Here is a 25,991-nt window from a genome sequence, read left to right as displayed (position 1 = left end):
GTCAGACGGAGATAGGTGGATGTCACGTTAAGCCTTGACAGTGACCCGAATCTAGCCTGACACCCTTTAATGCTCAATAAATGACCTGGGCGACATGAAGCAAAAGGAGGGAAGTAGAACAGGACAAAATTGCTTACGAGGTTTACCCATCCGAATCGGGCGTGCTCTTGGTAGATCTACAAGTATAAAGAGAAGAAAAGATAAATTTGCTTTTCAAAAAAAAGATTGTCTGCTACGAATTGATTTTTAATAATTTCTGATACATCAAATTTCGGTGTTTGAATAAGCTGGTAAAGTGGCCGCGTAGCTCTGATAAACTGTGGGTTACCTAAATCGGTATTTGGAGGAGACTCAGCTACTAGGATCCAATTTTCAAATGATTTCAAATTTTATGTCCTCTTAATTTAATTGGTTTCTTGAGTCGCCACATGCGTGTGCAGTCCATTTCCGGTAAGTAAAAATTTTGCGCGTCACATATATGTGACGTTCGTGACGAACATATGTGGTATGAGCAAAGACGGTGCAAAAACTCACAGAATACATGGTTTTTGATGGCACATCCCCGACCACAATCCAGGCAAAATCCCATTTCCGCGATACCCATCCACACAGAAAGCGCTCATCGTCAATCCACTTAAAGAAGGTCATGAGGGCATCCCTTGAAAGGCACAGAGGAAAAGCAAGAAATATATTTCAATCAGCCCTTATTGCGCAAATGGTCTTTAGGTAGTTATTTGTTTTGAAAAACTAAGAAAGAGGGAATGGATAAAGGGAAAATTGGAAAAGGTAACAGAGGAGTCAAAAGATTTGCCTTCCACTTCCACAGATGACAAATTTGAAGAACATCTCTCCTCGTGAAACTTACAATTTCTAGCGGCTAAAAAATTAGGATTTATGAGGCTTGCCCATTGCGGCAATAGAAAGTGCCTGAGGCCAGCAATTGAAGCTGTCTTGCATGGCCCAATCCCAGAGGTTGCACGGGTGTTTACAGGGACCACAACATCAGGCTTTCTATTTATCACCGATTCATGACGTAGCCAAGAAGGAGGAAACTACAGAATTAGATAAATAGATATGTCTAGGTAGTCCAGTAAATTTAAACAAATGTGAAGTTAGACATTATGATTTGGGAGCAGGAAATGTGGATGTCTTCCCAGCGGAAGTTTAAATTCTGCGAGGTGAAGCACCCGAACTGAGACTAGGGTGGTTGATTTGTTGAAAGTAAAAGGAAGAATGTTGCCGAAACATGGCTGAGGGGTCAGAAATGTGTAGAGCCGTTGGGTGAAGGGAAAGATTGCTTTATTTGCTCTCAAAATATTACTGATATACATATCCGGAGAAGACCATTGACCAGAGTACCCAGATTAAAATTGGGAGGAAACAAATCTGGGAGAAAAAGAAATCATTGAGACTCTCTAGGTCAGCCGACTCGATATCCATGTCTGATCCATGCTGGACACATCTACGATTCAATCCATCCCCCAAACGCTCCGTTTAGAAAGTCTATCTGTGAGTCGCTTTTCAACCACCTATTACTTCATACCCTTCAGCTGAGGCAGCAGGCTTTCCATCTTGCATCCATCCATCTACCTACTTAGTATCCATCTTTCCATTCTACACCTCACAGTTCACCCATTCGCCTTTTACTTTCACATTTTTAGTATAACCAGCTGTCCAGTGATAAATGGAAAGATGGAAGACTCACTGTGGCACCTTGCGAGGTCTTTCAAATTCGATCAGCTTTTTGGTCGCCATCAAATACACGTAGAGTGTCAAGAAGGGCATGTTGTATTTGCGCTCTTCACCAGCCTAAAAAATAAGAGAAAATAGAAATGATGCCTCTTGCAAGTCATACCACCTACGAGGTGGTTCCATGATACATTGGGGTTGGTAGCGGTGAAGCTCAATCACTCGTCAGCAATGAACCAACTTTGGAAACATTCAACGCCCAATGGTTGCGGGAAGCGCTTTCCTCCCTGAGTTGCCAAGGAATGGTAGAAGTTGTCTCACCGTGTAATCATGTGCAGCGGAACCCAGGTGTACGCGGTATTACATGGAACCAGGGAAGGCATGTGGATTCGCCATCATCGCCACAAATGTCCTGTAGTAATTTAGCCGTACTGGTAGATCCTGGCAGGGTAAAAGCATCCTCCGACGTGTACCAGACAGCTACCAAAAGTAAACGCTTTATTTTGATTCCTCAGGATTTGTCCCTTCCTCGAAGAGGCAGCAAGCGAACACCTCTTGCCTCCAGGTTGATTGACCAATAGGTGGACGCTAATGAAGGCGTCTGGCGGTGTTATTTTGACCGCTACGTATTCTAGCCATAAGTGAGTTTGGGTGGCCATGAAGAAAACATTGTTTCCTGCCAATCAGTTGTTTATTTTGACCGGAAGTGTTGCCACCATTTCAGCCTTTTCCACTTTGCTTCCCTCTCTCTATGGGCAGTATCAATGATATACCCTTATTCGACCAAAAAAAAAGTAGAGGAGGAATGAGCGATCTAATGACATATTACAAGGTATGAGAATGTTGAGTTATACAAGCCACCGATGCCATCCAGATTGTTTCCGCCCCTCTCTTTTGCGATATTGTGGAATACTCACTTGCTGTCATCTCCTACAACGGTGGCATTAGGCACATGTGTGTTCTAACGCCAGTTGTCAGGTAAATCGGGATTACAAGGGACCGGTCAATCATTATCCAGGTTCAAAAACTCTTTCCATATACGAATAGAGAGAGGTGTATCATTACACGGTAGAGAGGGCTGTAAAGCTGAGAGGTAAATAGCGCCAAAGGGGAAAAAATAGAAGGCCGTCATTGTCGAGGTGTGTGACAGTCCAAATTTCGCTTCATCGGCATGCCTGCCTTCAGGATAAATTTAGCTCTAGCACATGATTGGCCGGGGTGCCTTTAAAAATGGATACATCTCGGTGAATAAGACGGAAGTCGAGCGTCCTATTTGTCCTACCAATGAATTTGGATGACAGGGTTACAGAAAAGATAAATACGTATGTGGGGAATTCGCCTATTGTCCAATTTATGGTAACAGCGTGTCCGTTTGTACAAGGCGCTCCCCTCCTTTACTACTGGGGGAACGGAGCCCTTTGACACCTCTCTGTATGGTGTGAGAAGTTGCTAAGCTTCGAAGGCGATTCGCTTTCTACTTACACTTAAGCATTTTCTGACCATCATCACTCAATGAAAGCTAATCAAAAGTCGTTGGTTCGCCCTTTTCTCTTCTAATTTCTATCCAACTCAATTTCAACCCAGTGAATGTCAGTCGGAGGTCTCGTCTAATTCATAGTGAGGAGAACCTTATTCCCACTTTCAGTGATAGAGATGCAGTGGCACCCATGTCACACCTACCCTTAGACTGATCGCTCATTCAGTCACGTCTGTAGGTTTGGTTGTCACTTCATTTCAGTTTAATAAAATTGTAAGCGCTGTTGGATTGGCTGTCAAGCCTATTACACGACAGGTTAAATTAGGACAAGTCATTCCTCTTTCTCCTCCTCCTCCTCCTCCTTCCACATTTGCTGATCCAGTCAGAACGTTCACCGTTGTTCCCTATTGAAGCATAGACAGATTTAACACGCACATGCAGTTGTCACACCACCCTCCTCAATTGTTCTCAAGAGGGGGTGCTCTTGAGGCTACCTGGGGTCCTCCATGTCCTGTGACGCCTCTCAAGCACACTTAAATTGTGCAGTCAATTTAACTACATAATAACCTACCATCGGATAGCTGTGATCGTTCACATAAGGTCCAAAGGTGCCCGGAGTCTCAAAGAAGAGCAACTTTGTCTTGGTGACATTGGTCTCGTCGATTGCGGTGAAGGCTAATTTGGTGCCTTGTGGACTCCACCAAAAGGTCTGAGAAACACCTAGTATCTCCTCTGCGAGAAAACGGAAAGGAAGGAAGTGGAAACATCTATTCTGGAATGGGAAGGGAGCATCACTGAAATGCCATATGCGTTATACAGGCATAGAAAAGCGACACTCCTCCCGTTCACGAAAGCTTTTAAGCCCAGCAGAATGCAAAGATGGACTTCAGCCATCATGGCTGGAAGCCAAGGCCTTTTTACTCTACAGTGGTAGACCATCGACGTAGTGGTGCCGTATGTTATCCAATCTGAAGAGTTGCCCTGGGGCGTTTCACCGAGTGACAGGTCCAATCCATCGACACTCTGACCGACTCACAACTTGACAACTTGCCTTTAGACACCGACAAAGTTGTTTAAGATAACAAATAAAGAAATAAAAAGGGGGAGGAAAATCCCAGTTTTGTTTAAATTTTTCTATCAAGCAGAAATTATAGTTATTCCAACAAGAAGCAATATCACCCGGAGGGAGGTCATATTCCCAACAATGAGGCAGTTATTTAGGACATTATGTCTTGTTTCATTTGCCATATGGTTAAACAGTCATCTTGTGTGGCCTGAGCAAGAAAAAAGGTAATGGAATCATTTTAAATGCTGCATTTTATCTTGATGAAAAATAGTTATTCCTGGACTATTGCACAGAGCGATAAAATGAAATCCTACATTGAAGGCATTTGTCTCTTGGTAAAGCGGTGTAATCTACCATCGTTTCATGAACTACTAAGAACGGTTAAATTAAAAAGCCAACTTATTACTTTTCGCTTCGATGGCCCAGAATTTTACGCCTACTGCTTGCGTCACATATATGTGACACAATTTGTCGATACCTGTTGTTGCGTGAAGTCGCAATTTGTACAAACCAGTGGTAGCTAAAACAATTTCACTAAAGTGGGAAATTTTTTTACGTTCGGTTCAAGACTCCTTTGGGCAAGAATGGTTATGTTTTCTTCGGGATCACTGGTGTTAGCTCGGCCTCGACTCGTCCGCACTGACACAACACTATGTACACAAGTCGACCTTTTTAAAGCGCTTTTGTGCCTTTTGTGGGCCAAAGAAAGAAAAATAAATACTTTTGATTTATTGCCTTATTTTGACAGAATGCATTCGGGGTTGTCAAGGCGTGAAGTCTCAGCCATTTACGCGCTTTTCATAGCTGCCTCGTCGCCAAAAAGGCAAATTAGTATAAAAAATATTTAAGCACAACCAATTTAAATAGTGCAATCTATTCTAAGGTAAGATATTTGCGGAGCCCCTTATCGCCAGACAACCCGACTGTTTCAACGTTTCGCTGCAAGCCTTGCCACACGTCGGCGAATTTGAGGCAAATTTCTGACAACCCTGACCGCAGTGGCCTCCCCACGCCACCGGAGGATTAAAAGTGTCACTCAGGCAATTCTCTTGTCACTGTTATCTAGTCAAATGGAGGACAGGACCGTTTTCCAATAGGATTTTACTGTCACCGATGGCGGGCAGGATGTGCTATTGCTACCTCACCCTGTCAGAGCTATTAAGAAGTTCAAACTTCAGGGGGACTCTATTCAGGCTGAGAGACACTTGTAGACATTTCACTGTACCACGGCCAGAGCCCTTCGTGATGCAAGGTGGATATTGGAAACTGGGGGTGGAAGCTCTCTTGGCATGCCTGCACCAGATCTTGAGGGGGACACACTTCTTCCCCCTCTTCTCCTCCCCCTCAATAAAAATAATCGTGCAGCTACAAAGTATTAAGAACTCTTCGAGAGTTTCCCCTTCAACGACCACGACCAAGGTGGCACGGGCACCGAGGCGTGGCAGACAAGTTAAGACAATTGAAGAGGCTACAAGAGGCCTAAAATGCAAAAGCTAGATATCCCCTTGGAGGGCGCAAACAAATTTTTTTACCACCTCCCATAAATTCTTCCTCAAGGTGTATAAAATGCAGAGTCTACCTTCGTAGACGAATCCAGCAACTCCGTAAAGAACGCCTTCTCGATAAATTTCAGCCGTTATTGGTACAGGCATATTGTCCACCGACTTATTGAAGGGATTTCTTTGACAGTAGATGTGATTTTTGTAGACAAATGCCTAAAAAAGGAGAATACGAAATGAAAGAAAAAAAGGAAAAAATGTACGCAAATTTTAAAGTCATCAATGTTTCAGGAAGGAATGTTGTGAACAACTACCGAGGCGGATAAACCCCCCCTCTGCTTGCTCCTTTCCGCTTCCGCCCCGGACCTCCCTTTACCTTTTCTTGAGGAGGGGGAGATGGAGGAAAAGGAATGCAATTTAATAAAAATCTGCTTCAAAAGTGGTACCCAAATTTTTTTTGACATTTTCCGCAAAAAAAGTATGCTTACAGTCGAGAAGGTAATAAATATTGCCTTAGTGGCATCAGATTTGACACTCTTAAGGACACTTGGTCAACCCTCTTCCCCTTCCACCCCACTGGTCTCATTTTTTTCCTCCACCACATATATGCTCAGTTTTCCCTGCCTAGAAGTGCCAGATTTTTTCCTCATTGAAGGTAAGTTGGTCTAGCGATAGGAAGATGCGCCAAATAGGTTGTTCGAGAGCCACTTCAGCGGATTAGATGGTTATCGTATACCCTTGCCTCACCAGTAGGGACACAATCAATGTTGGATGAAAGAACGTTGGAAACTTGCACAAGTTTTTTTCATTTAGTCGCTCCCCCATTTTCACCTTCTCCACAAATACATGGCATAACAAACCACAAGGCATTCAAAAATGTAAAAATGTCTTGTTTGCGTCTCCTTCTGTGGAATTTGTATTTTGGCTCTCCGCAATCACCCGCGGTTGTCGATCTCTTAGAGTAGTAAACAGCTCAGATAAGGAGAGTGAGTGGGCGGTGGATGTCATTATCAACTAAGGTAGATAAGCTGGACATGCGTAGCGTAGGCGCTTGAATGCTGGTGCAGCAGAAGAGCTTCGAGGTGATTCCATTCTCACGCAGTTCTTCAAGTGACCTTACAGAACATTCGGCGATTAGTTATAAAAGAGGCAGGCAAAGGAGGAGGCTATACGCTTGTGAAATTCTTCCCTTGTGTTTATTCTGCCCCATCTGCATCAACTGGGAAAGACGTTTGCTCTGAGAAAATTAATGTCCCATGTAGTAGTAGATGGCAGTGGGCTTCAAAGTCCCTCAATCTCCTCTCAGACTCTCCACTAATTGCCTTTTGATGGAAAATGGTATTTTTTCTTCTCTCCCCAACATTTGTCTCACCAACCTACCATTAGTAATCTCCAACTGGTCCTACCTATCCTGTGTACTTTCAAGGCAAGCACTTCCACATCCCCCGAGTTGTAATGCTTAATTTGGGCGTGTGTGTGCCTGTGCGGTGGATGCGACTCTCCTACCACTGAAGGTCACGGCTGAGGTCCATCAACCCACAGTTGGGAGGGGGTGGGAGGAGGGGAGGGGACAAAACAAATCAGGAAGGAGGAGGAGAATAGTTCTATTCTTAAAGAGGCAACATCAGGCAGCAAGACGCAAATTTGTCCCCTAGGAAAGAAGTGTACTTTAGTAATAACAAGCAAAACAAGCCCCCAATCTCCTCCTTTTACAAGGCTACCACATATTCTTCGCATTTTAAAATTGCAGAAGTTGTCAGTCCAGATTTGGAGCGAAAAAGAGCGGTAAAAAGGGAGGAAGTCAAGTTGTTCGGGCATGGTGACACGTCGACAAAGGGATGAATGATTAATGAGTTCGTGTCACACTGGAGGTAGGCATATAGGGTCCAAAGACAACAGAAAGTGTCTTGTTCTTTTTACAACCATCCAGAACACCCTATTTGGTTATTTCATTTACATTTTCTTCATTTATCGTTGTAAATTTAAATAATATTTGAGTGTTTCAGTTCATTTTATGCGTTCTCCTTATTAAAACTGCTTCGACCAATCAGAAATGTAAAAATTCTATTATATTAAGTTATGCTTTTTAAATGAGATAATTGTTTGGTATAATAATTTTTAGAAGATTTTTTAATAGTAGTTTCTTATAAACTTGGAGCAACATCTTATCTTACCTACGAATCGCATTTTACCGTACAGTACTAAAAAATGAGCAAGCAAGGTAGAGTTAAAAATAGGGGCGTGACATAAATGCATCTACTGGATGCTTCGAGAAAGAAAAAAGTGGATAGATGGATGGATACGGCATGGATGGATAGATGGATACAGGATGGATGGATGAATGGACACAGGACGGATGGATGGACGGATACGGGATGAATGTATGGATGAATGGATATGGGATGAATGGATGGATGGATACAGGACGGATAGATGGATGGATCCGGGGTGGGTGGATGGAAGGATGGATGGTAACGGGATGAACGTAGGATAGATAAAAATGAGATGAATGTAATTGATCATTATTTATATCAGTTATCCTGTTAAATATTGTTTCCACGCTCCTCAATTTGCATCAGTCTACGGTGGAAAAGATCTCGGAGTTCTTATCTTTGCTCCTTCCAGTTAAGGCTGCTGCTTGGTGTGCGATCGCACCGCTCTTCTTTCATAGAGCATTTCGAAGCCTTTTATTTTTTTTTAAAAGACTATAGGAGAAGAGTTTCGCCTTCTCAATATCTATAGGATTCTGCAATTGTCAAACTGAAAAAAAAAAACAATTAGGCCTGTGATTAACAGAATCTTCCCAATGCACGTCGGCGACGAGATGCAAAACAAAACGATGAAGACTACGACCAGGAGTGTCTGATGGCGCGAGGAGGATGGTGTGGGACATGTCGCAGGCATTTTTAACCTGTCAGCACTGCAATACGAGTCCTCAATTTTGTTGATGTCTGATAAAGCAATTTCTAAATTCCACCATTATCCTCACTGCGGCAATTCATATCTGACAGAACCAACTTAATTGTCTCCTCTCACTTTCCTTTTCACTACCCCTCAGGCCTACCAGTGCGTCTGGTCATTTTGGTTGACATTTGTAAAAAGTCAAGACGCAAGTCTTGCAATAAGCTTTCGAGGCATTGGAGGGTGGGGACCGCATTGCAGGAGGAGGACCTACCAGTGCCTCCGAGTTGGGCGAAAATTGAGCGTGATTGAGCAGGGGCTGTTCAAATCCCTCCTCAAAAGGTCCAATATCCACTCGTGCCTTGATTTGGGGATTGTTACCTCTGAGAATAAAAGGAAGGTTTTAGTTGGCACAAACAGAATAAAATTATATTTTAGTAAAAACTTTTTAACCAGAAACTTCCAAATTCTCGCTTTTATTAAAGGGACTTAAAAAAGTCAAATCAGTTATTCAAAACAAGGAAAGAAGGGGCTATGGAGAACCCTAAATGTCCTCTTTCTTACAACATCAACTGGAAGAAGGAAAATTACTCCCTTTCTTTATTTTTCGTTAATAGGAAAGTATTGTGTGAGGAAGAGAAAACATTGGAATTATACTTTATTTGCCCTCCAGGGAAGTCTGACGGCCCGATGCCAGCATTTTGCCCCTACAAACTCAAACATTCATCCAATATGTTTTGGCCACTTTTTTGGCCTCCGAGGAGCACTTAATCTCTCTCCACCAATTAATGCGACATGCGCATTTTTATTCCCTGGAAAGAAATAACGCATCCCATTTTCCCTACGCACAGGCTACATGTTTTTTTTTTCGTCGGTCGAGAATGCATAATGGATGCCTCCAGAAGAGGCGGTGTACTTTGGTGAGGTACCTGTCTAGGTCCAACTGCAACCCACCTCCGAATCCGTCTTTAAGGAAGGCATTTACAACGCTTGGAAATATCGAATTTTTTAATTAAAGGAGGATGTTAGCACAAAGTTGCCAAATTTTTACACCATCATGTTGGTGCAATTGTAACCAATTCATTTATCACGCGGATCAGGACAAATGTCCAGTGCATTTTTTGACGAAAGGAAAGAGGCAATGTTATGGGAAAGGCTTAGAGCGATGGCAATTTTTGTGCATATGAACAGTTGAAGTGGGCAAAGAGAAGGCAGCACAATTTACTCAGCCTCTGTCAGTAAAATGGAGGCATAATTTTAGGAAAGGAAAGGATACATCGCCTATTTTTTAATCTAAGACAAAATTTGGCAGACGTTGACTACAGGAAAAACAATGTTCTTTTTAAAGTGGGAGATGATAATTTGTGCGGCTTCGCCTACAGTGTAGGTGTTGGAAGAGTCAAGAACTGGAGCAGAGTAAACCAAGCTGAGTTAATCCTTTAAACAATTGGGGAGACAAAATGGTTACCTAGTAGGTGATCAGTGAGGTGATGAAATTTTCTTTCCCTAAACTAAAGTTGCTATTATACGTAAAGGAATTCAGTTTCCTGTTTTAAACCGCTTTAGGCAAAAAGCAACAGGTATTTGTAACGCTTTTGTTTCGTATCTTCTCAAAGTTAATAAAAATGCATATAAAAAGATAGAGTTAACTCCGGTTTGAAACTTAGCATGAAAGCAGCCTCCTTAAGACATTCCCGCCCCCTAAAATCTTATTTACTTAAATAAAAGAATTTTTTTTAATTAAAAATTGTGGCAGTCGTTTGTGCTTCTTCTGGTTCAAATCTTTTATGAACTCGTAAAATAGCGAACATTTCGAAGTTGACTTTAACTAGGCCTTGAGCTTAACTAAAACCCCAACATTTACATCTTTTTTAATGCTTTAGGAACAAATTTTACATCCGTTTGGATTCCTGAGTTAAATAAAAAATTTTGAGTGTGAAAATTATTGAGTAAATGAGCTTTTGGGCGATTTAAACAAAAAAGGGTTATCTAAAAAACTGGATTGCTTGCACGAAAAGGTGCTGGTTTAACTTTAGTTATTTTTTCTAATTTTTCTTTTAAATAAATGACTGGAAAACTTTTCGTACAATCACGTTAAATTTATGTACTTGTAATCAAATAAATAAACAAGAGTCACAATTTTTGCTGATACTTACAAGGTTCTACTTTGCTGTTAAATGTATGATTACTTTCTGACATTAAGAATAACAACAAATTAAGTATTTTGCATCGCTAACATGCAGACATCACACATCGCAATAAATTAGGGTCCACCTCCAAAATAGCCAGTTTAGTTTATCTTCTCCAGTTAAAAATAATTAATTAAAGGTTTTAACGGCATATTCTTGTCAGGATCAAATCAAACAACGACGCTAAGTCCCACTATCTTGTTTCTGTGCTAAGATTTTTGGTATTCTCGCCTCTTTAGAATCCCCCTTAAAAGCCTACGCTGTTTAAGTGATGTGTAAACTGGAGGAAAAAATGGGGTAGTAGAGAGTTGTTGAGTGCCACATCCTCACCATTACGCTCCTTTAAAAGTCAGCATTAATGATTTATGGGTAGTAGGGAAAAATAACTCACGGCGATAGTAGAACGGCTTGGTACTGCGAGAAGTAGCTTCTTCGGTAAATCTAAGCGCAGCACAAAAGTCGGTTATGAAATGTAGGTCAGAGAGTAAGAGGTTACAAATAATTGATGCCTTCTTATGGACCAACTTACTGGGATAAATAGATAGCGGAGCAGTAGGGTTGCCATATTCTCGGAGACACTCAGAATTCCGGTAAAATTCTGCTTCTAGAATTACAGGCAAGGAGGGCAATAAAAAAGGAAATATGGACTCATTTATACTGGGAGTGTGCTTTCCTCTAAATTTACCTCACGTAGTTGTGCGCTGGTCATTAATAGCCTGTGTTTGTAGGTTTTGAGGTCAATCGCTAACAGGGATCCGTTTGAGGACAAGTAAACTAAGTTATCTGTAAAAAAATTGAGAAAAACAAACTTTTTAAAGAAGAAAAGTTTGGAAATTGAGTTGGTTGTTGGTTAGAAAGTGACTTACCGTTTGTGAATTGAGCATTGGGGCGGTTAATTAGACCGTTGAGCATTACAATGTCATTTAGTGTCAAGGGAAGTCCATAGTTCGGTTCAATTTTGTCTATTTTATGATAAAAGGTGCTTTCAAATCGTCCTTATCAGTGGATTTAATTAGTAGAAAAAAAGGTAAAGGCCAACTTACAGTCGTAGGTGAGGAAGCAGGCCAGCACGATGAGGGCTGATATGACGGTGATCACAAGCAGAGCCAACAGTAGACCCTTCCAGTTGCGTTTGGCCACTTGAGAGGACGGCTTTACCTGGGAAAGAAAATTTGCTGATCAACAGATCAAAGCCTCAAAGTTGTGCCATCTTTCAAAACTACCATAAAACAGGGTTCCACCCAAATAAACAAATACGTGAATAAAACCTTGGAAGCAGGCCAACTTCCGCGCATTCTGATGAAAGACCTACATCAGCTTCGTAGCACTTAAAGGTCGTGTTAAACAGACGCATGAAACACGACTCCTCGTCATCTGAACTTTCCTCTTCCACCGGAAAGCCCTCCAACTCATCTCCAGGCTTAGTAACGGATTTTGATGCTAAAGACAATGGTGTTCGTAAGTCTACGCCTCTCACACCGTACATCCCCTAGAAATCAGCTGTCGCATGCGAATTTGAATCGCCGCCCAGGTTTAAATTTGTCAAGGTCACGGTTCTGGTATTTTCATTGGTGGACTATGCCAGGCGTTCATTTGTTAAACAATGCAGCGTTTACTAACGGAATAAGCAATTATTTCCTCGAAAATCGTGCAACTTATGCATTTTGTGAAGAAAAGCCCCACTGTAATAAGAAAAATGGAATGTTTACTTTATTTGGGAGGCTATAAAGAAGGATAAATTTTGAACCTTCCGCCTGAATATTTGCTTATCTTGTCAAAAAAGGTGACATGGGCACTTCTCTACTTTATGGATAGCTGTGACTGCACAAAGTCACATTGCGTACGGCTAAGGGGTGCTAATTATCCTCTCGGATCCTTATGGCGAAGTGCTGGAGTACAAACTCATATCGACGGTTTTTTCAGTTTGGAGTTATTACTTTCGCCTTCTTCCAGCGTCAAGCATGTGTGACAGTTTGATATTATCTGGACTTGCGAAAAGTTACGCTTCTTGTTGTTTTGTGACCGGAACACTTTAAAATAATTGGAATTTAAAGGCTGTGATGGTCAGTTCGCCTGTGAGGATATGGTATAGAAAATTCTGAAAAGCGGATTTTTTCCCAATTAATAGTTTTAAATCGTTTTCTTGGAGGAAAATTTTACAGGTTGAAATCTAAAGGAATAATCTGATTGCAGTTAAGAACACATCAATAAAGCGCGATGGAAGTTTCTACTGAAAGTAAATTAGTAGATACTTGTTGCTTTGGAAATAACGGTGAAGTTGTGGTGTTTTGTGAGGAAAATATTTTCTTTGAATTACAGAACCATGAAATAAATTAGCATGCTTCCTGATGACGAGCTCCAAACAAATACCAGAAAAGCTTTCTAAAATACAAAAGTCATTCGGCAGACTAGTTTTTGTGATAAATCCTCATCTTCATCCCATCAAAACATTAGCTGGCTGCTTTTTCCTCCTTTTTGCAATATTTTGAAGCCGGAAACCGACTATCCAGCCTCACTCTTCTCCTTTTTCCCCTCTACTTTTCCTCAGCATTGTGATTTGCAGGAGATTACATGGTGACAAATAGACAATCTCTGTGGGAAATGTGTCTGTCAATGAGAAGGAAATCACCTTCCCCTTATTTGTCCTTCTTTTTCCCTTGCGATTTCTGAGTGTGAGCATTCTCTCGATTTAGATTTCCTTGTAGAGTCTCAGCTTATTTCTGCTGCATCCGCATGGTTTTAGTAAGAAATACGTGGTAAATATCCGCAACTTCTCCGATCATGCCAGACACATTAGCCCTAGTGCGCTAAGGGTAAATCGACGATGGAGGAAAAAACGACTCTTAATATAATGAAGTGTAAATATTTGAGATAGGCGACAAACAATAGGTAAAAAACATTCTCTTGGGGTGTTTTTTTCGCTGCCTCGTCTATTCAAAAGGTGAGAAAGCAGGGTCGCTAATATGTTTTTTTGCATTATATCAAAAATTAGTTAAGGTCTCTTCAAAATCAGAGGAAACTCAGTCTCATCCCTCAGGTTCAACTAACACTTGCTAATAAAATGATCTAAAATTGCCAGTGCGGTTGACTGGTGCATACCTAGCAAAGCCGCATATATTTGAGCACCTATAGCTAGCGAGTGGAGTAAGTTGATCCACCTGCAGCCTAAACAGAGCAATTATTGCGCATCGCCAAATTTTTCATGAGTTCCACAATAAATGAGCCTTTCGTTCTAAACTAGGCATTACCTTTGCTGATATGACTGGGTTGGTTTCATTTAAAGTGGTATACTTAGATTCCCAATAAGTATATCCCTATAAATAATAAGAAAAACTCATTTTTTATTTAGCGGGACCTTACTGAACTATAATAAGTAATAGCTGACCCGGGAAATACAAGAAATACCCATTAGTAGGGCTTGTTCTGGTTATGAGCAATTTCTTGAATTCTAGAAACGGTCAAAATATTGCTGCTACTGATACTTAGTTAGTAGTAGTGCTACACAATTGCTTTTATTGTAGTACTTGAGGTATGCATATCTGTTATTTGTCTACAATTATTCTTTTCAAAATTGCGAATTTACGTACATGGGACATGAAATAAGAAACAGAGGCTACTAATATTGCTAGTTTAATGCCGCGGGGAATCTCAGTAATTAGGCTTTGCCCATATCCAACGCACGCAAATTCTTTGCATGAAATTATGGTATCTACTTAGGCTACCGCATTTAAAAGATTGAGAATTGGTGACGTACTCTTGAGGAAAGCACTACAAACTTGTTGTATTGTTCTAGTCACAGGTATTCAATTATACGTTAAACATTTACGCACTTCGATTTAGAAATATACCTATAAAACCATTAGGAGCAAATTTTGTGGGCGAATGCTACAATGCATGTATCAATTTGACGGGTACTTAAGGAAGCTTGGTTCCCTCCACGACCACACACGAGGAGCCAAATGCCTTGGCAGTATAGTGCATAAATAAAAACCCGTACGTGAAACCCCATACCGTGAAAGATTACCGATGCAAATAGTTTGGGACTCGACTAATGAAGCAATCATGCAAGTCTCATTCAGAGAGAGGAGATTACATTTTTTCGGATGCAAAACAAGAGCGAATGCATTACATCAACAACTGCGGTAGTGAAAGCCAGCCAATATAATAATTTTCAGATTCAGGCCTTTGCCGTTAGGCAGCAGTAATGGAAGGGAGCGCTCTAAATGACTCACATAGGCAAATGAAAAACAATAATAGGTCAAATATTTTTAGGGTCATGGCGAACAAATGTGATAACCCTTAGCTACAATTTCTAAGTGAGTGTGTGAGAAAAGCTCAAAAATTAGGTAATCATCGAACTTTTGCGATAAAACTTGAGGATCCTGAGACTTAGCGCTTAAAGCAAAGCAAAATGAGAACAGGTTGCGTATAAATCTTTGCTGACCAATTTAAACAAGCTAGAGTTTTATTTTCATTGAAGCATTGCCATAAAAGGATTTAATTCTTAAAGTATATTGTTCCATTTATTTAATTCTTACAGGCATTTACATTCCAATTATAGTTTTTCTTCATTAATTTTAGCAGAATGTTGTTTAAAAAACTTGCGCAACCCCCAATTCCGTTAAATCATGGATACTCTAAATGGCAAATTTAAAAACTTTGTAAAAAGTTTTAATATACCTGAGCTGTATCCTTCTTTTTTTGCAAGTTTTGAAAAGTGGAATTTTCCTCACCCCTGACGGGCCTTAATGTGCTTTCATCGGAAATTGGGACCAACGTTCATTGCAAAGTATGCTTAGAACTGCCCCAAGTAAGAGCTCATTCGCACGCAAAAGAGAGTCTGACGTTTGGAGGCATGTTTTTCTAATATCTGCCAGATAAGTATAACTCATTCACAAAACACTCGAAGGGCTAGCAACTGCAGCTAAGCAGCTAAAGTACTCCCAAACGCATTCAGTCCATTAAGAGATGTTTAAATGATTTTGCCGGTGACAATGAAACCAAGCTATATTTGTTTATAAGGCAAATGATGTTTTATACTCATAGAGGACAAAATATGCAGATTGCCTTCCTGCAAATAGGAAAATCCAATTTTATGGTAAATCAGCTTGCAAAATGCCAAGCACTTTTGCAGGGAACTGCAGATATATCAAAGTTCACTCTCGTTGTCAGGTAGAGAGACCAAAGTACACATTAGCAAATTTTATGCAACTACATAAATTAGTAGACGTTGACACTCCGCGATAAGCTAAACAAACCGTCAGACAGGAGAGGAATGTTCAAGCCTGTAGTATAGTTTTAGCCATTTGATTAAAATTTTTGCGCGTATTTTCGGGTTACAGGAGAAGATCAGACAGGGAAAATAAACAGAAGGAGCTGCAGCTTTCTTGGGCGCAGGCAAAGCTTGCAGTAAATACCGCTCCTGTACATTCAAAATAGTCTAATACTTTGGTCTTTTATGCTGCCACCCCTTGACAAATGATATTTTGCCATGCATGGATCAAAGAGGATAAAAAGAAGGGTTGATGCGCTTTCATTTTTCTTTCCTTTTTTTTTGTAACGCTTTGGGGTATTTGAGTAAAAGTTTCTAATATTTTAAATCGCTTGTGCTACATAAGTGGCCATTTCTGCTGGTTCGTTTTCGCACTGTGCCAGCACAAAACAGCAACAGTTAATGGATGGCAGTAATGCAAAAACTGACGAGTACCATGACCGATGTATCCACGTACATCGTGTAAATCACTTAAAAGTGTAAATAGGTGATTTAAAAGGAGTTGAAATGAAGGATGTATGATAAGGAACAGAGCATGAAAAAAAATAAGACACCAGCTTAAAGAATTATTTTTACTTAAGTTGTTTAGGTGAGGTATGCTTGTTGAGAGACTTAAATATTATTCTCCAATTGCACACATGCACGGAGAGGCAAACGAAACAAATCTAGAAAAACAAAACGAAAATAATTGCTTCGATTTGTATGGGATAGATGCTCGGATGAGAAAAAATGGATGAGTGGATAGATAAATGGATGGATTGAGGACGAAGGTATGGATGGAGGGGGAGATACGATACGGCTACGAGATGGATGGATAAACAGATAGAGGATGGAAAACTGTATGAATAAATGGATGGATGGAGGGATGGATGGATGGATACAGGATGGGTGGATATAGAATGGATGGATCCGGGATGGATGGATGCATACAGGATGGATAGATGGTTGGATACAGGATGAATGGCTACGGGATCTATGGATGGGTATGTACGGGCGGATGCGCGGTAAACCCTTTTTTCTTGATGTGCCTTACCAATTAATTTACTAAGTTTTGAATTCCAACATTGTCAATTACTTAACTGGCGGTGCCTGAATATTGCCTCAAGCCTGTATGAATGCCCACTGGCTGATCGACTAGGAATGCACACACCGCAATGAATGCCTTTCCATTTCCCTCGAGAAAAGTCAAACATGGTAGCAAGCAGGTTGATCGCGTTTGTCTAACAGCCTACTCACTTCTTCTGGCTTGTGTTACGTCTGGATGCATGTGACCCTCTTGAGGTGGAATCATCAAAATTTGGAAGTGAGAGTGAATTAAACCAAGGGATAGAGAAAGATTAACGAAAAGAGAGGGAGGGGTAAAAGCCTTCATAATTGATACCTCGAAGTAAAAAGCAGCATTCAATTTGAACCTCATTTGTGCACATAGAAGCTCCTGCGATTGTAAATAAACATGTTAAAAAATTTATTTACGTCTTCCTCAGAATGCGGCTCAATTTTAACAAAATGAGAATAAATTTTCCCTTTAAAGACGCTCTAGAGGAAACAAGAAATAATGGTCCCAAGGTCACGGGTCCTAAGGTAAACCCGTTTTGATGCGGCATAGGTATTCTAATTCCATTTCTTTTTCCCTGTTGTAATAGAAGTTAATGACAAGATATTACCATTTAAATGATGCAGGTAACCTCTCTTTTTTTTCAAAGACCTCTCTCTACCCCAAGTCTGCCTAGACCCCTCGGCAAAATTGCCCTCCCGTCCTAGGGACGCAGGGCATTTTGCTTACTCCTCCTCCCACACACCTCTTTAAAACGACCACTTAAAATGAAAAAAGATATTTCCCTCCCTTAAGAAGGGATGGAAAACAAGGAAAACTAAAAGAGAAAAGGAAATGCGCCTTCCGTGTGTCTCCTTTTTATCTGCGGGTGTTCTATAGTTTTCGTAAAAGGAAAAACTGTGGCCGATTCTTCTCTAAAATTGTAGTAAGGCGTGCAAATCTCCAAAATATTTAGAGTATATTAATTTTCCCTCAACCAATTCAAAGATCCAATAAATGGCGGGTTTTTGCCCGTGCAATAAAACAAATGGTTTGGACATAAAAATTTTTCTATTGGAAGATCAAATTAAAAAATTTAGTCAATAACTTTTAGATACATTCAAAAGAAAAAGTTACGGCAGAAAGATTCTTTGCATTTACTCTTAAATATCACGAAATTTTGTGCGTCTTGTGGTGATATTCCCGACTATATAAAATTAATAAAATTATAATAAAAAAAACAAAGAAGAATGCCGCGAACAAGAAATTGCCTAATTCGGAAACAGAGTTGTACAATTTTCCTGATTTTGAATGTCGGAATTTGAAGAAGTTACTATTTTGACAAGTTGTGAGTTTATAGGGCTTTGGTAGAATACCGTCGAAACTAAAGCCGGTTCCCGCCCATTCACACTTAAAACTACTCATTTCTACTCATTTTTTACCCAAAAGTAAAAAGGTGCTTTGTAGCTTTGGAACAATTTTTTAATTTTAGGTAATTTTGGCCGTGCTTTAAAGATGGTGGGAGTATTTGGCCGCCAAGCACTCCTCCACAGCTTTGAGAAAACCTCTCATTTCAGCCAAAAATAATGCGAATTAAAGCCTCTTGAAAGTGGCGAGAGGTTTTGCAAGCTTTCCAGGAAATTTTCTAAGAAACTACATAACCAGTGAAAAAATTAGAAATTTTTTTACCGCCACCCAGTCCGCGGGACCAACTTTTCGCTGGCTAAAGACACGTGCATAACCTTTCAGTGTCCATGGCTGTCAAACGGTTTCAAACTGGTGGACAGATTTTCGGGTCACGGAGCAACGCTTTTTGGCCAGTCCACCAGTTTTCCTGCGCACAATGTGTACTTTTCCGAGCTGAGGGGCATGTCACCATGGCCGAGACATACCTTGCCCCATAGTGCGTTGCATTTTGATGATGTTACACATGGGAAAATCTTTAACGTCTTTTTTGACAGACACCTAATCCTCTCAAATATTAATTAAGGAGGAAATCATATACGTCCTTGTTATTTTTACTCAATTTTATTTATGCCGATATCACCGAGGTACCGCCTAGCTCTCTGAAGCAAAAAAGAAAAGCTTTTTGAAGAAGAAAACGAACCCAAAAAAAACAGTTTTCAGAAAAATGCTCAAATATTTTTTTCTAATAAGACCTAATTGATTGCATAATAATCATTCCATTGAAGCGTGCAGCAAAACCGGGTAGAAAATTCACTGTATTTGCGTCACATGTGTGTGACGAGCGGGTTCTCATACCATACCTAACGTGACAGCTGAAGTGCCTGTGACTGTCCCACTATTCATACACTAACGGCTACTAACATCCCATTTTGCGATAATTTTAGAATATTTTAGGCAACAAACCCTTAAGTCAGATCGTGTCTACCTTCTGACAGTTGTGGTGGGGACTCCGCGGCCTCTTTCCATTCTGCATCTTGAGCGGTTCTGCGTAGGCAAAAAACTCCACCACTGATAAACCTATTTATATGGTATGTTTTTTCTCTTCCCAAGGCCTTACAATTTCTTAAAATAAAGAAAAACGTGCCAAAAAAGTGCATTTCAAGGACTTGTGAATCGGGAGGCATAGTGAATGCCAGCTCATAACACCAGAAAGGACTTCAAGGCCATCACTTGGGCCTTAGGAAAGTGCAATTTTTATCCCTCTGTTTCTTCAGTCAGCTCCCTTTCCGTTAAGACCAGTAAAACATTCACATCAAGGAGCAACTTTCAGGCGTTGGTGAGGACTCGCGTATGCAATGTCGCTAAATTCTTGATATGCAGCTACTTTTTTCACCTTTAGGCTTTTTTCTCCCCACCAAAGGCGGCTAAAAAAAAGGCCTCAAAATTGGATATTTAAAGTAGGTTCTTCTCCTTCGACCTCTTTGTGCTTACATGGGCTCTTCTCTACCGAACCGGTGGTCTATCACGGCTCAGCCGGCAAAGGGATCCAAAGCCACAGGACCTCGTGATTTAATACCAGAGGTGAAGAGGAGTTTTAACTCATTCGAGTTAATTTCACCACTTCCTTGGGCACGGGCTGCTCTTCCACCAAGTCGGTCAAAGCTCCACTCTCCCATTATAACCACTTTCCTTTAAAATAAGGCATTTCGAAGCCTTTTCTGGAGAATAAAACTGAAGGCTTGACCGTTTATCTGACGTTGGGCTCATTCTTCCAGCGGATTTGTTTCGACGCTGGTCAAATAGCTGGACAAAATCACTACTGATTGTAGGCCTCTCAGTTTAGATTATCTCGTTTAAGAGTTGGCCATTTTTATTCTGTACCGTCAAAATTAAAAAAATTGCCTGCATTTTGCAAGACTATATCACTTCTGGTGGGAAAATAAATTGTTCCGACGCCGTTTCCCCTCCCCATAAAGCCGCCTGCGGACTTTTAAAGAATAAATAGGGGCACCCTTTCAAAATCTTGTCTCAAAAGTGCTTCTTGGTTCATTTAACATCGCACGTGTCTTTATGGAAAAAACGAGAAACAAATCAACCACTCTTTGACAGAAAAAAAGGACCCGATATATTCTTGAAATTTTCCAAAATGTAATATTTGAAATAGGACATCTCGAACCTTTGGAAAGAAAAACAAGGCCGGTCTGATTCACTAACACTTTAATATTGCTTTCTTCTGAAGCCTAGAAATTGTTTATCTGCCGCCGAATACTGGTAAGTGGGTCGGGAGGGACGGTGGAGTTTGCCACAGTCCAAATAACCCAAAAGTTGTTTCACTTACCTCCCCACAAAGCATACAATACAAGGTTCATTTTGCTGTGTGATTTTCCTCTCACACCTTTAACGGCCACGCGTTTTGGGAATAACCAAGTTAAAATAAGAGGGACATGAAATAAAAGCATCAAATGAAATGAAAAAAAAAATTGTTAAGACTTACGTCCACGTCGTCTACCTCCCCGAATTCTGCTCCACCATTTCCCATGAGGGAAGGCGAGACTTCAAGCCCCTCACCAGTTGCTTCGGTCTGCTTTTCCTCTCTCCTCTCTGTCATTTAGACGTTACTCTTCTTTGCTTCCTTTTGTGTGGTGTTTTCTTCTCCCCCCTTCCCAATTTTGCGTGTGTATCCGTGTGTGGGCTCGGTTCTTCACCCCTTGATTCCTCACTTAGTCATCCGTCTTTCAAAGTTGAGCTGATTGCATTCAATCATTCATTCATTCATTTGTTCATTCATTTATTCATTTACTGGTTTAGTCCCAGTTGAATGCGCTTTTAGCCAGCGCTGTCTGCTGAATCAATGCAAACACACCAGCTGCTGCTATTGGTCGCCCCACTGCCACTTTATTGGTTAGCCTAATCGGTCACTGTGCGCCCATTGGCTTACGAAAATGTGGTGTATGATTGGCTGAGAGCTTTGGGACAAGATTAATTGCGTTCGCTTGGAATCGCAAGGACACAATTTTGCCTTTAATTATCACCTCTAAATAGCTGGGTTTAAGAAGTTTTTCTTTTAAATAAACCAAACAATGAAAACTTCCAATAAATTAATTCGGCATTTTTATACTTATAGTGATCGGATTTAGCCGGAAAATTGGTGCAATAAAAGTTGTGCTGATGGCCTAAATTAGAACTCTTCGAGTTTTGAGGTAAAAGCTTGAACAATGCCGAATCCTGTGCAGGAGAGCTATCTCAGGTAAAAGCACCCACAAGAGTGGTCTGGGAAGGAGACGCTCTTTCCGTTTCGGTTCTCATGTCGTTCCTCGTGAGAATTATTATAGGGCAGAAAAAAGTTACTGTTTTTATTGTGTGGTTGATTTTTTGCTTGCTCTCCTGTCAGTTCATCGTTCAGGGATGTACCTTGGATTTGGTGGAGTTGTTGGCACTTCGGTTCCGAATAAAGCGCCTGTTTTGATTTTTCCACATTAATTATTGAAAACAAGTAAAGGATTTGTTTCCTTTTCTTCTAGATTTTAAGGATTAAACGAAGTTGTGAAAAAACGAAGGTCACAAAGCAGCCAAATTGTTTACACGATCTCACAAGATAATAGGATACTCATCATCCTGGGGGGTTCCCCTTCCACCATGAAGTCTGTCTCTCATCAAGGACATGCGTAAGGATGGAATATTTTTGCCCCTTAGGACAGATGAGAGCTTATCCCTTAGAAGTATAACGAAATGAATGCTGAAGATATGGTCAAATAACACAGAAAAGATGCGGTTTCATGAAAAAGTACAGAAAATTGGCCCACTTGGAGGCTTCTTGTCATCTGCTGACGCATGTGCCAACCAGTAGCTTGGCTTCCACTATTTGACAAGTTGAGATTGATGGGAGCAAATCGTTTTACATTCCTCTTAAAACTCTCTTCACATGTCACTCTTGAGACCGCCTGTCAACGGTTGAGCGTAATTGACTACTACAGGGCGATCTCAAGGGTCGTGGTGACCATTTGTTGCATTGCTGCGTGCCGCCTCCTCACCAAAGTTTCTTTGCGCCTGCCACAAAGGTCAGACGAGTACGTCTGAGACCTCGACATATCGGTCGGTGGGGAAGAAGGACGCCACACTTGCCTAATTGGGACGAGGGGGGATACCGCCTCATTCGCCATGTTCCTATGATGATATTCTCTGGCAAATAATTATCACCTTTACGTAATATCATACATGCACATAATCGGAGGGCAAGTAGGTAAATGAATAGGTAATAAAACCTAGGGGAGAAATGGTTGCAACTACAAATGAATGATATGCTTCTTGTGCCAATGAGTTGTAGTAGAATCGGCAAGCTAGAAGGGGTATCACTGACCTAAAGGTTTCTTTACTGGACCCAGTTAGTTGGTAATGGTGGGTGTAATTACATAAGGAACGTATGTCACATATCTGTGACTTTGAGATGTGCGTCAAGCATAGTTACCGTGACTCAAAATAGACCAAGCTTTGTCACTTCATAATTTTTTATACTCTAAGCTAATCGTGTGACAGCTCTAGGACCGATAGATTTGTGTCTTGTGTCTTATTTCATTCCACAGTTGAATGCGCTCCTGCATAATGTGATGCGATTTGATGAAATTTTTCCACCGAAAAGGAAACAGCCTCCGCTAATTCAGATTTAATTTACGAATTCCAGGTATTAAGCAGAGATTTCTTCTTCACTAACTTCAAACCCACATAATTTTCTTTGAGTAGGTGAGTGTTAATGAGCGGAAGAATCATTGTGACATCCATCTGACAAAGGTGGAGTGTCACAGCGGTTTTTTACCACTTTGAGTGTCACCTACTTCCATTTACAAGCGATAGGCATCGCCAGGTGTGGAAGGTAGGGAGGCTCAAAGAGTTCGGATGAGTAGATCCGAGTCCAGAGCGTTCAATCCGTGAGTGACAGCGTTTTGTGTTCCAATGTAAATTCATGTTTGAGAAGTTATCTTTAAGAGGTAACATTGATGAAATACTAGCCCAAGCGAGTAAGTGGGTTGTCTTAGGGAAAGATCAGAGCCAAATTTACCTCTCTGGCTTCCAGAGACGCAGAATTTCTTCAAGCCTGAACAGCTTTTAAGGAAGGTGAGGTGAGCGCTGGATAAATCTTTTTCAGCTAAATGAGGGTCTCGGAATAAGACAGCAACGGTCAGCCAAATCTGTTATTGATGGGAAAGTAAATGACACCTTTGACATAAAGTGGTGAAAGCTAAGCAACTGAGCGTCACATGGAATGACAGTCAAAACAAGGCCCTCCTCGCGGATTCCTTTTAGGTGATCACCAACATCTTCTCTCACCATTGGGCAATCACAAAGTCACCCCTACCAAATGGAGTTGGCCATTGGTGAATGAGTGTGAGGTTAGTACCGAGGTGGTTAGAGCTAGTCTTTTCGCCTGTACGGAGAGACATTGGAAAGGGATGTAATACGCAGTCCTAAGGCCGTAGACAAGAAATTGAATTTATTTTCTTTTCATTTCTTTTCGCACTTTTAAGGAGAAATGGCCTACGAGTGAATAAAATCACCAATTCCTTCTGACATCTAACAGATAAGCACTTGCTGCCTGGACTCATGTTGATTGGAACAGAAGGCGCCAATGTATGGAGGAGAAGTTACCTGCGAGAGGGGGAGATGGTCATCTTTGCTTAGCACAGTACCCACTGCTAGAACATACGTTAGGATTTCGTGGTTAGCATTACACCCATGGTGGAATTCCCGCAACCACCCGTTTGACGCCGTCCTCCCGAGACCAAGAAACGACAGAGTGGATGTAGAAGATTATCCATCCTCCACCACTACACGGGGCGAATACGTCTACCGACAAAAAACTGTTGTGCTCGATGCTTCTGTAGTACGCAGTTGTGTGTGTGCGTGCACCAGTCTCGATTTGGGAGTTGAGAGTGCATGGAGGACAAAGTTCAGCTACCTTCTATTTCACTGCCAACCAGTTACACAGCCTCCGTATGTGCTTATCACGAGAACCTGATCACCTACTGTCCATGCCTCCATCAACTGGTGCGCCTATCTCTCATTACATCTCTACCATCAATGCTTGAAATGATAAATGCGCAGACCATCTGTCCAAGTCGCGTTGACTTGACCTCTGCATTTACAAGTGCCTTGAGGCCACGTATGGACTTTTGCATCCGTCCGAGAATCGCCATTAGCAAGGGCATAAGGTGACGATGGAATGGATTCGTGCAACTGGTTCCTAGGCAACAGCCTAGTCAACGAACTGATCCGGGTCGAATTGAGAGAGCAGAGGAGCGCAACAAAAAAGGTAAATTCTCTCCTAAACTCCTCTCCACCACCCACATATATCTTCAAATGGGTGAGGGAGCCTCCTCGTCGATCGAGTGAAGGACAAAGTGTCCACCCGTCGTGTCATGCAGTTGGGCAATAGGGCCGCCAGTTGGAGGAAAGATGCATGACGGATAATGTGAGGTTTGTAATGAAGTACGGCACCTCGTCTGTGTATCGTGGTGTCGGACAAGACCTCGTGGTGACGTCCTGTTTGCACGAGGGTAAAGAAAAATCTGAAGTAGGCATGTGACGCTCTTGTGAGACGAATTCGCGCTTCCTCATTTAAAGTTTCGTTGTATGGTTTTCCCATTCCACTAAAAGAGTAACATCACACCCCACGCATTTGTGACTTCGAGGTCAGGTCAGTACATTGCAGTGTCACATATGTGTGACGCTGCACCAAGTGGTGTCCAAAGTTCTTCTAGTGCTGCAGTCCATGCTACGGACATCTTACTGCTTTCCTTCAAGGATTGGGTCCGCACTTCTACGGTGCTCTCCAAATTCAACTAGGAAAAGTAATAAAGGATTACTTTCTGTCCATCACTGGTGCAAGTGGCGCGCTCCCTTTTTTTCTCCAGACAAAAAACAAGCGAGATGTGGCATCGGGTTCTCCAACCTACGACCCATTGCTCCTTCCCATTCCCTCAGTATCCAACATCGCGGATACCACAGTCGAGTGGGAGGTCGTGGTGAGAATGACCCAGAGAAAAAGACAGAAAAAGTGGTGGATGCGTAAATGATGATGCGATTCGAGAGAAGGACCACACACATGCACAATCGCATGGCATTTGGACTGACAGCTGCCTGCTTGAAAAGTGCTTTTCGCCCAGGCAAGAGCGGGTGTCCACCTCAAGCCTCTACAAAAAAGCCACATGGACACGGGAAGGGTGATCATCACGGCCACACTAATTGGATGCCAACGAAGCCAAAAAAATAACGAGAAAAAGGAGAAGGAGGAAGAAACAAGGGAAAAGAAAGCAATAGCAATGGGCAGCATTAATCGAATTGCCATGCGGACATATTTTAACACTATTTGCTTCGCTTAGAGAGTGCCATTGATGCTGTTTGATCTTCAATTTCTGCATCTGTGCCCCCTGAAGGCAGATGTGAAGTAACCTCCGACGTGGAACT

General features: G+C 41.4%; 1 protein-coding gene across 1 annotated transcript in view; it reads right to left on the bottom strand. All coding sequences in view use genetic code 11, as the record gives it.

The window, feature by feature from the left end:
• Nucleotides 1-21,141, bottom strand: part of EGR_07480 (Dipeptidyl aminopeptidase-like protein 6) — a gene marked incomplete at both ends in the record, with an annotated part of 28,322 nt that extends 7,181 nt beyond the window's left edge. Inside the window, 13 exons of the mRNA XM_024496729.1 lie at nucleotides 535-658; nucleotides 1,706-1,809; nucleotides 3,738-3,938; nucleotides 5,378-5,700; nucleotides 5,812-5,947; nucleotides 8,907-9,015; nucleotides 11,213-11,262; nucleotides 11,351-11,425; nucleotides 11,507-11,604; nucleotides 11,688-11,783; nucleotides 11,865-11,979; nucleotides 12,134-12,310; nucleotides 21,028-21,141. Coding sequence (XP_024348869.1) covers nucleotides 535-658; nucleotides 1,706-1,809; nucleotides 3,738-3,938; nucleotides 5,378-5,700; nucleotides 5,812-5,947; nucleotides 8,907-9,015; nucleotides 11,213-11,262; nucleotides 11,351-11,425; nucleotides 11,507-11,604; nucleotides 11,688-11,783; nucleotides 11,865-11,979; nucleotides 12,134-12,310; nucleotides 21,028-21,141 — 1,722 coding nt within the window. The remainder of the gene's footprint in view (nucleotides 1-534; nucleotides 659-1,705; nucleotides 1,810-3,737; nucleotides 3,939-5,377; nucleotides 5,701-5,811; nucleotides 5,948-8,906; nucleotides 9,016-11,212; nucleotides 11,263-11,350; nucleotides 11,426-11,506; nucleotides 11,605-11,687; nucleotides 11,784-11,864; nucleotides 11,980-12,133; nucleotides 12,311-21,027) is intronic.
• Nucleotides 21,142-25,991: the final 4,850 nt, after the last annotated feature.

Source organism: Echinococcus granulosus (assembly GCF_000524195.1).
Source record: "Echinococcus granulosus chromosome Unknown EG_S00078, whole genome shotgun sequence".
NCBI classification, from domain to species: Eukaryota; Metazoa; Platyhelminthes; class Cestoda; order Cyclophyllidea; family Taeniidae; genus Echinococcus; species Echinococcus granulosus.
This window is presented reverse-complemented; position numbering and strand designations above follow the sequence as displayed.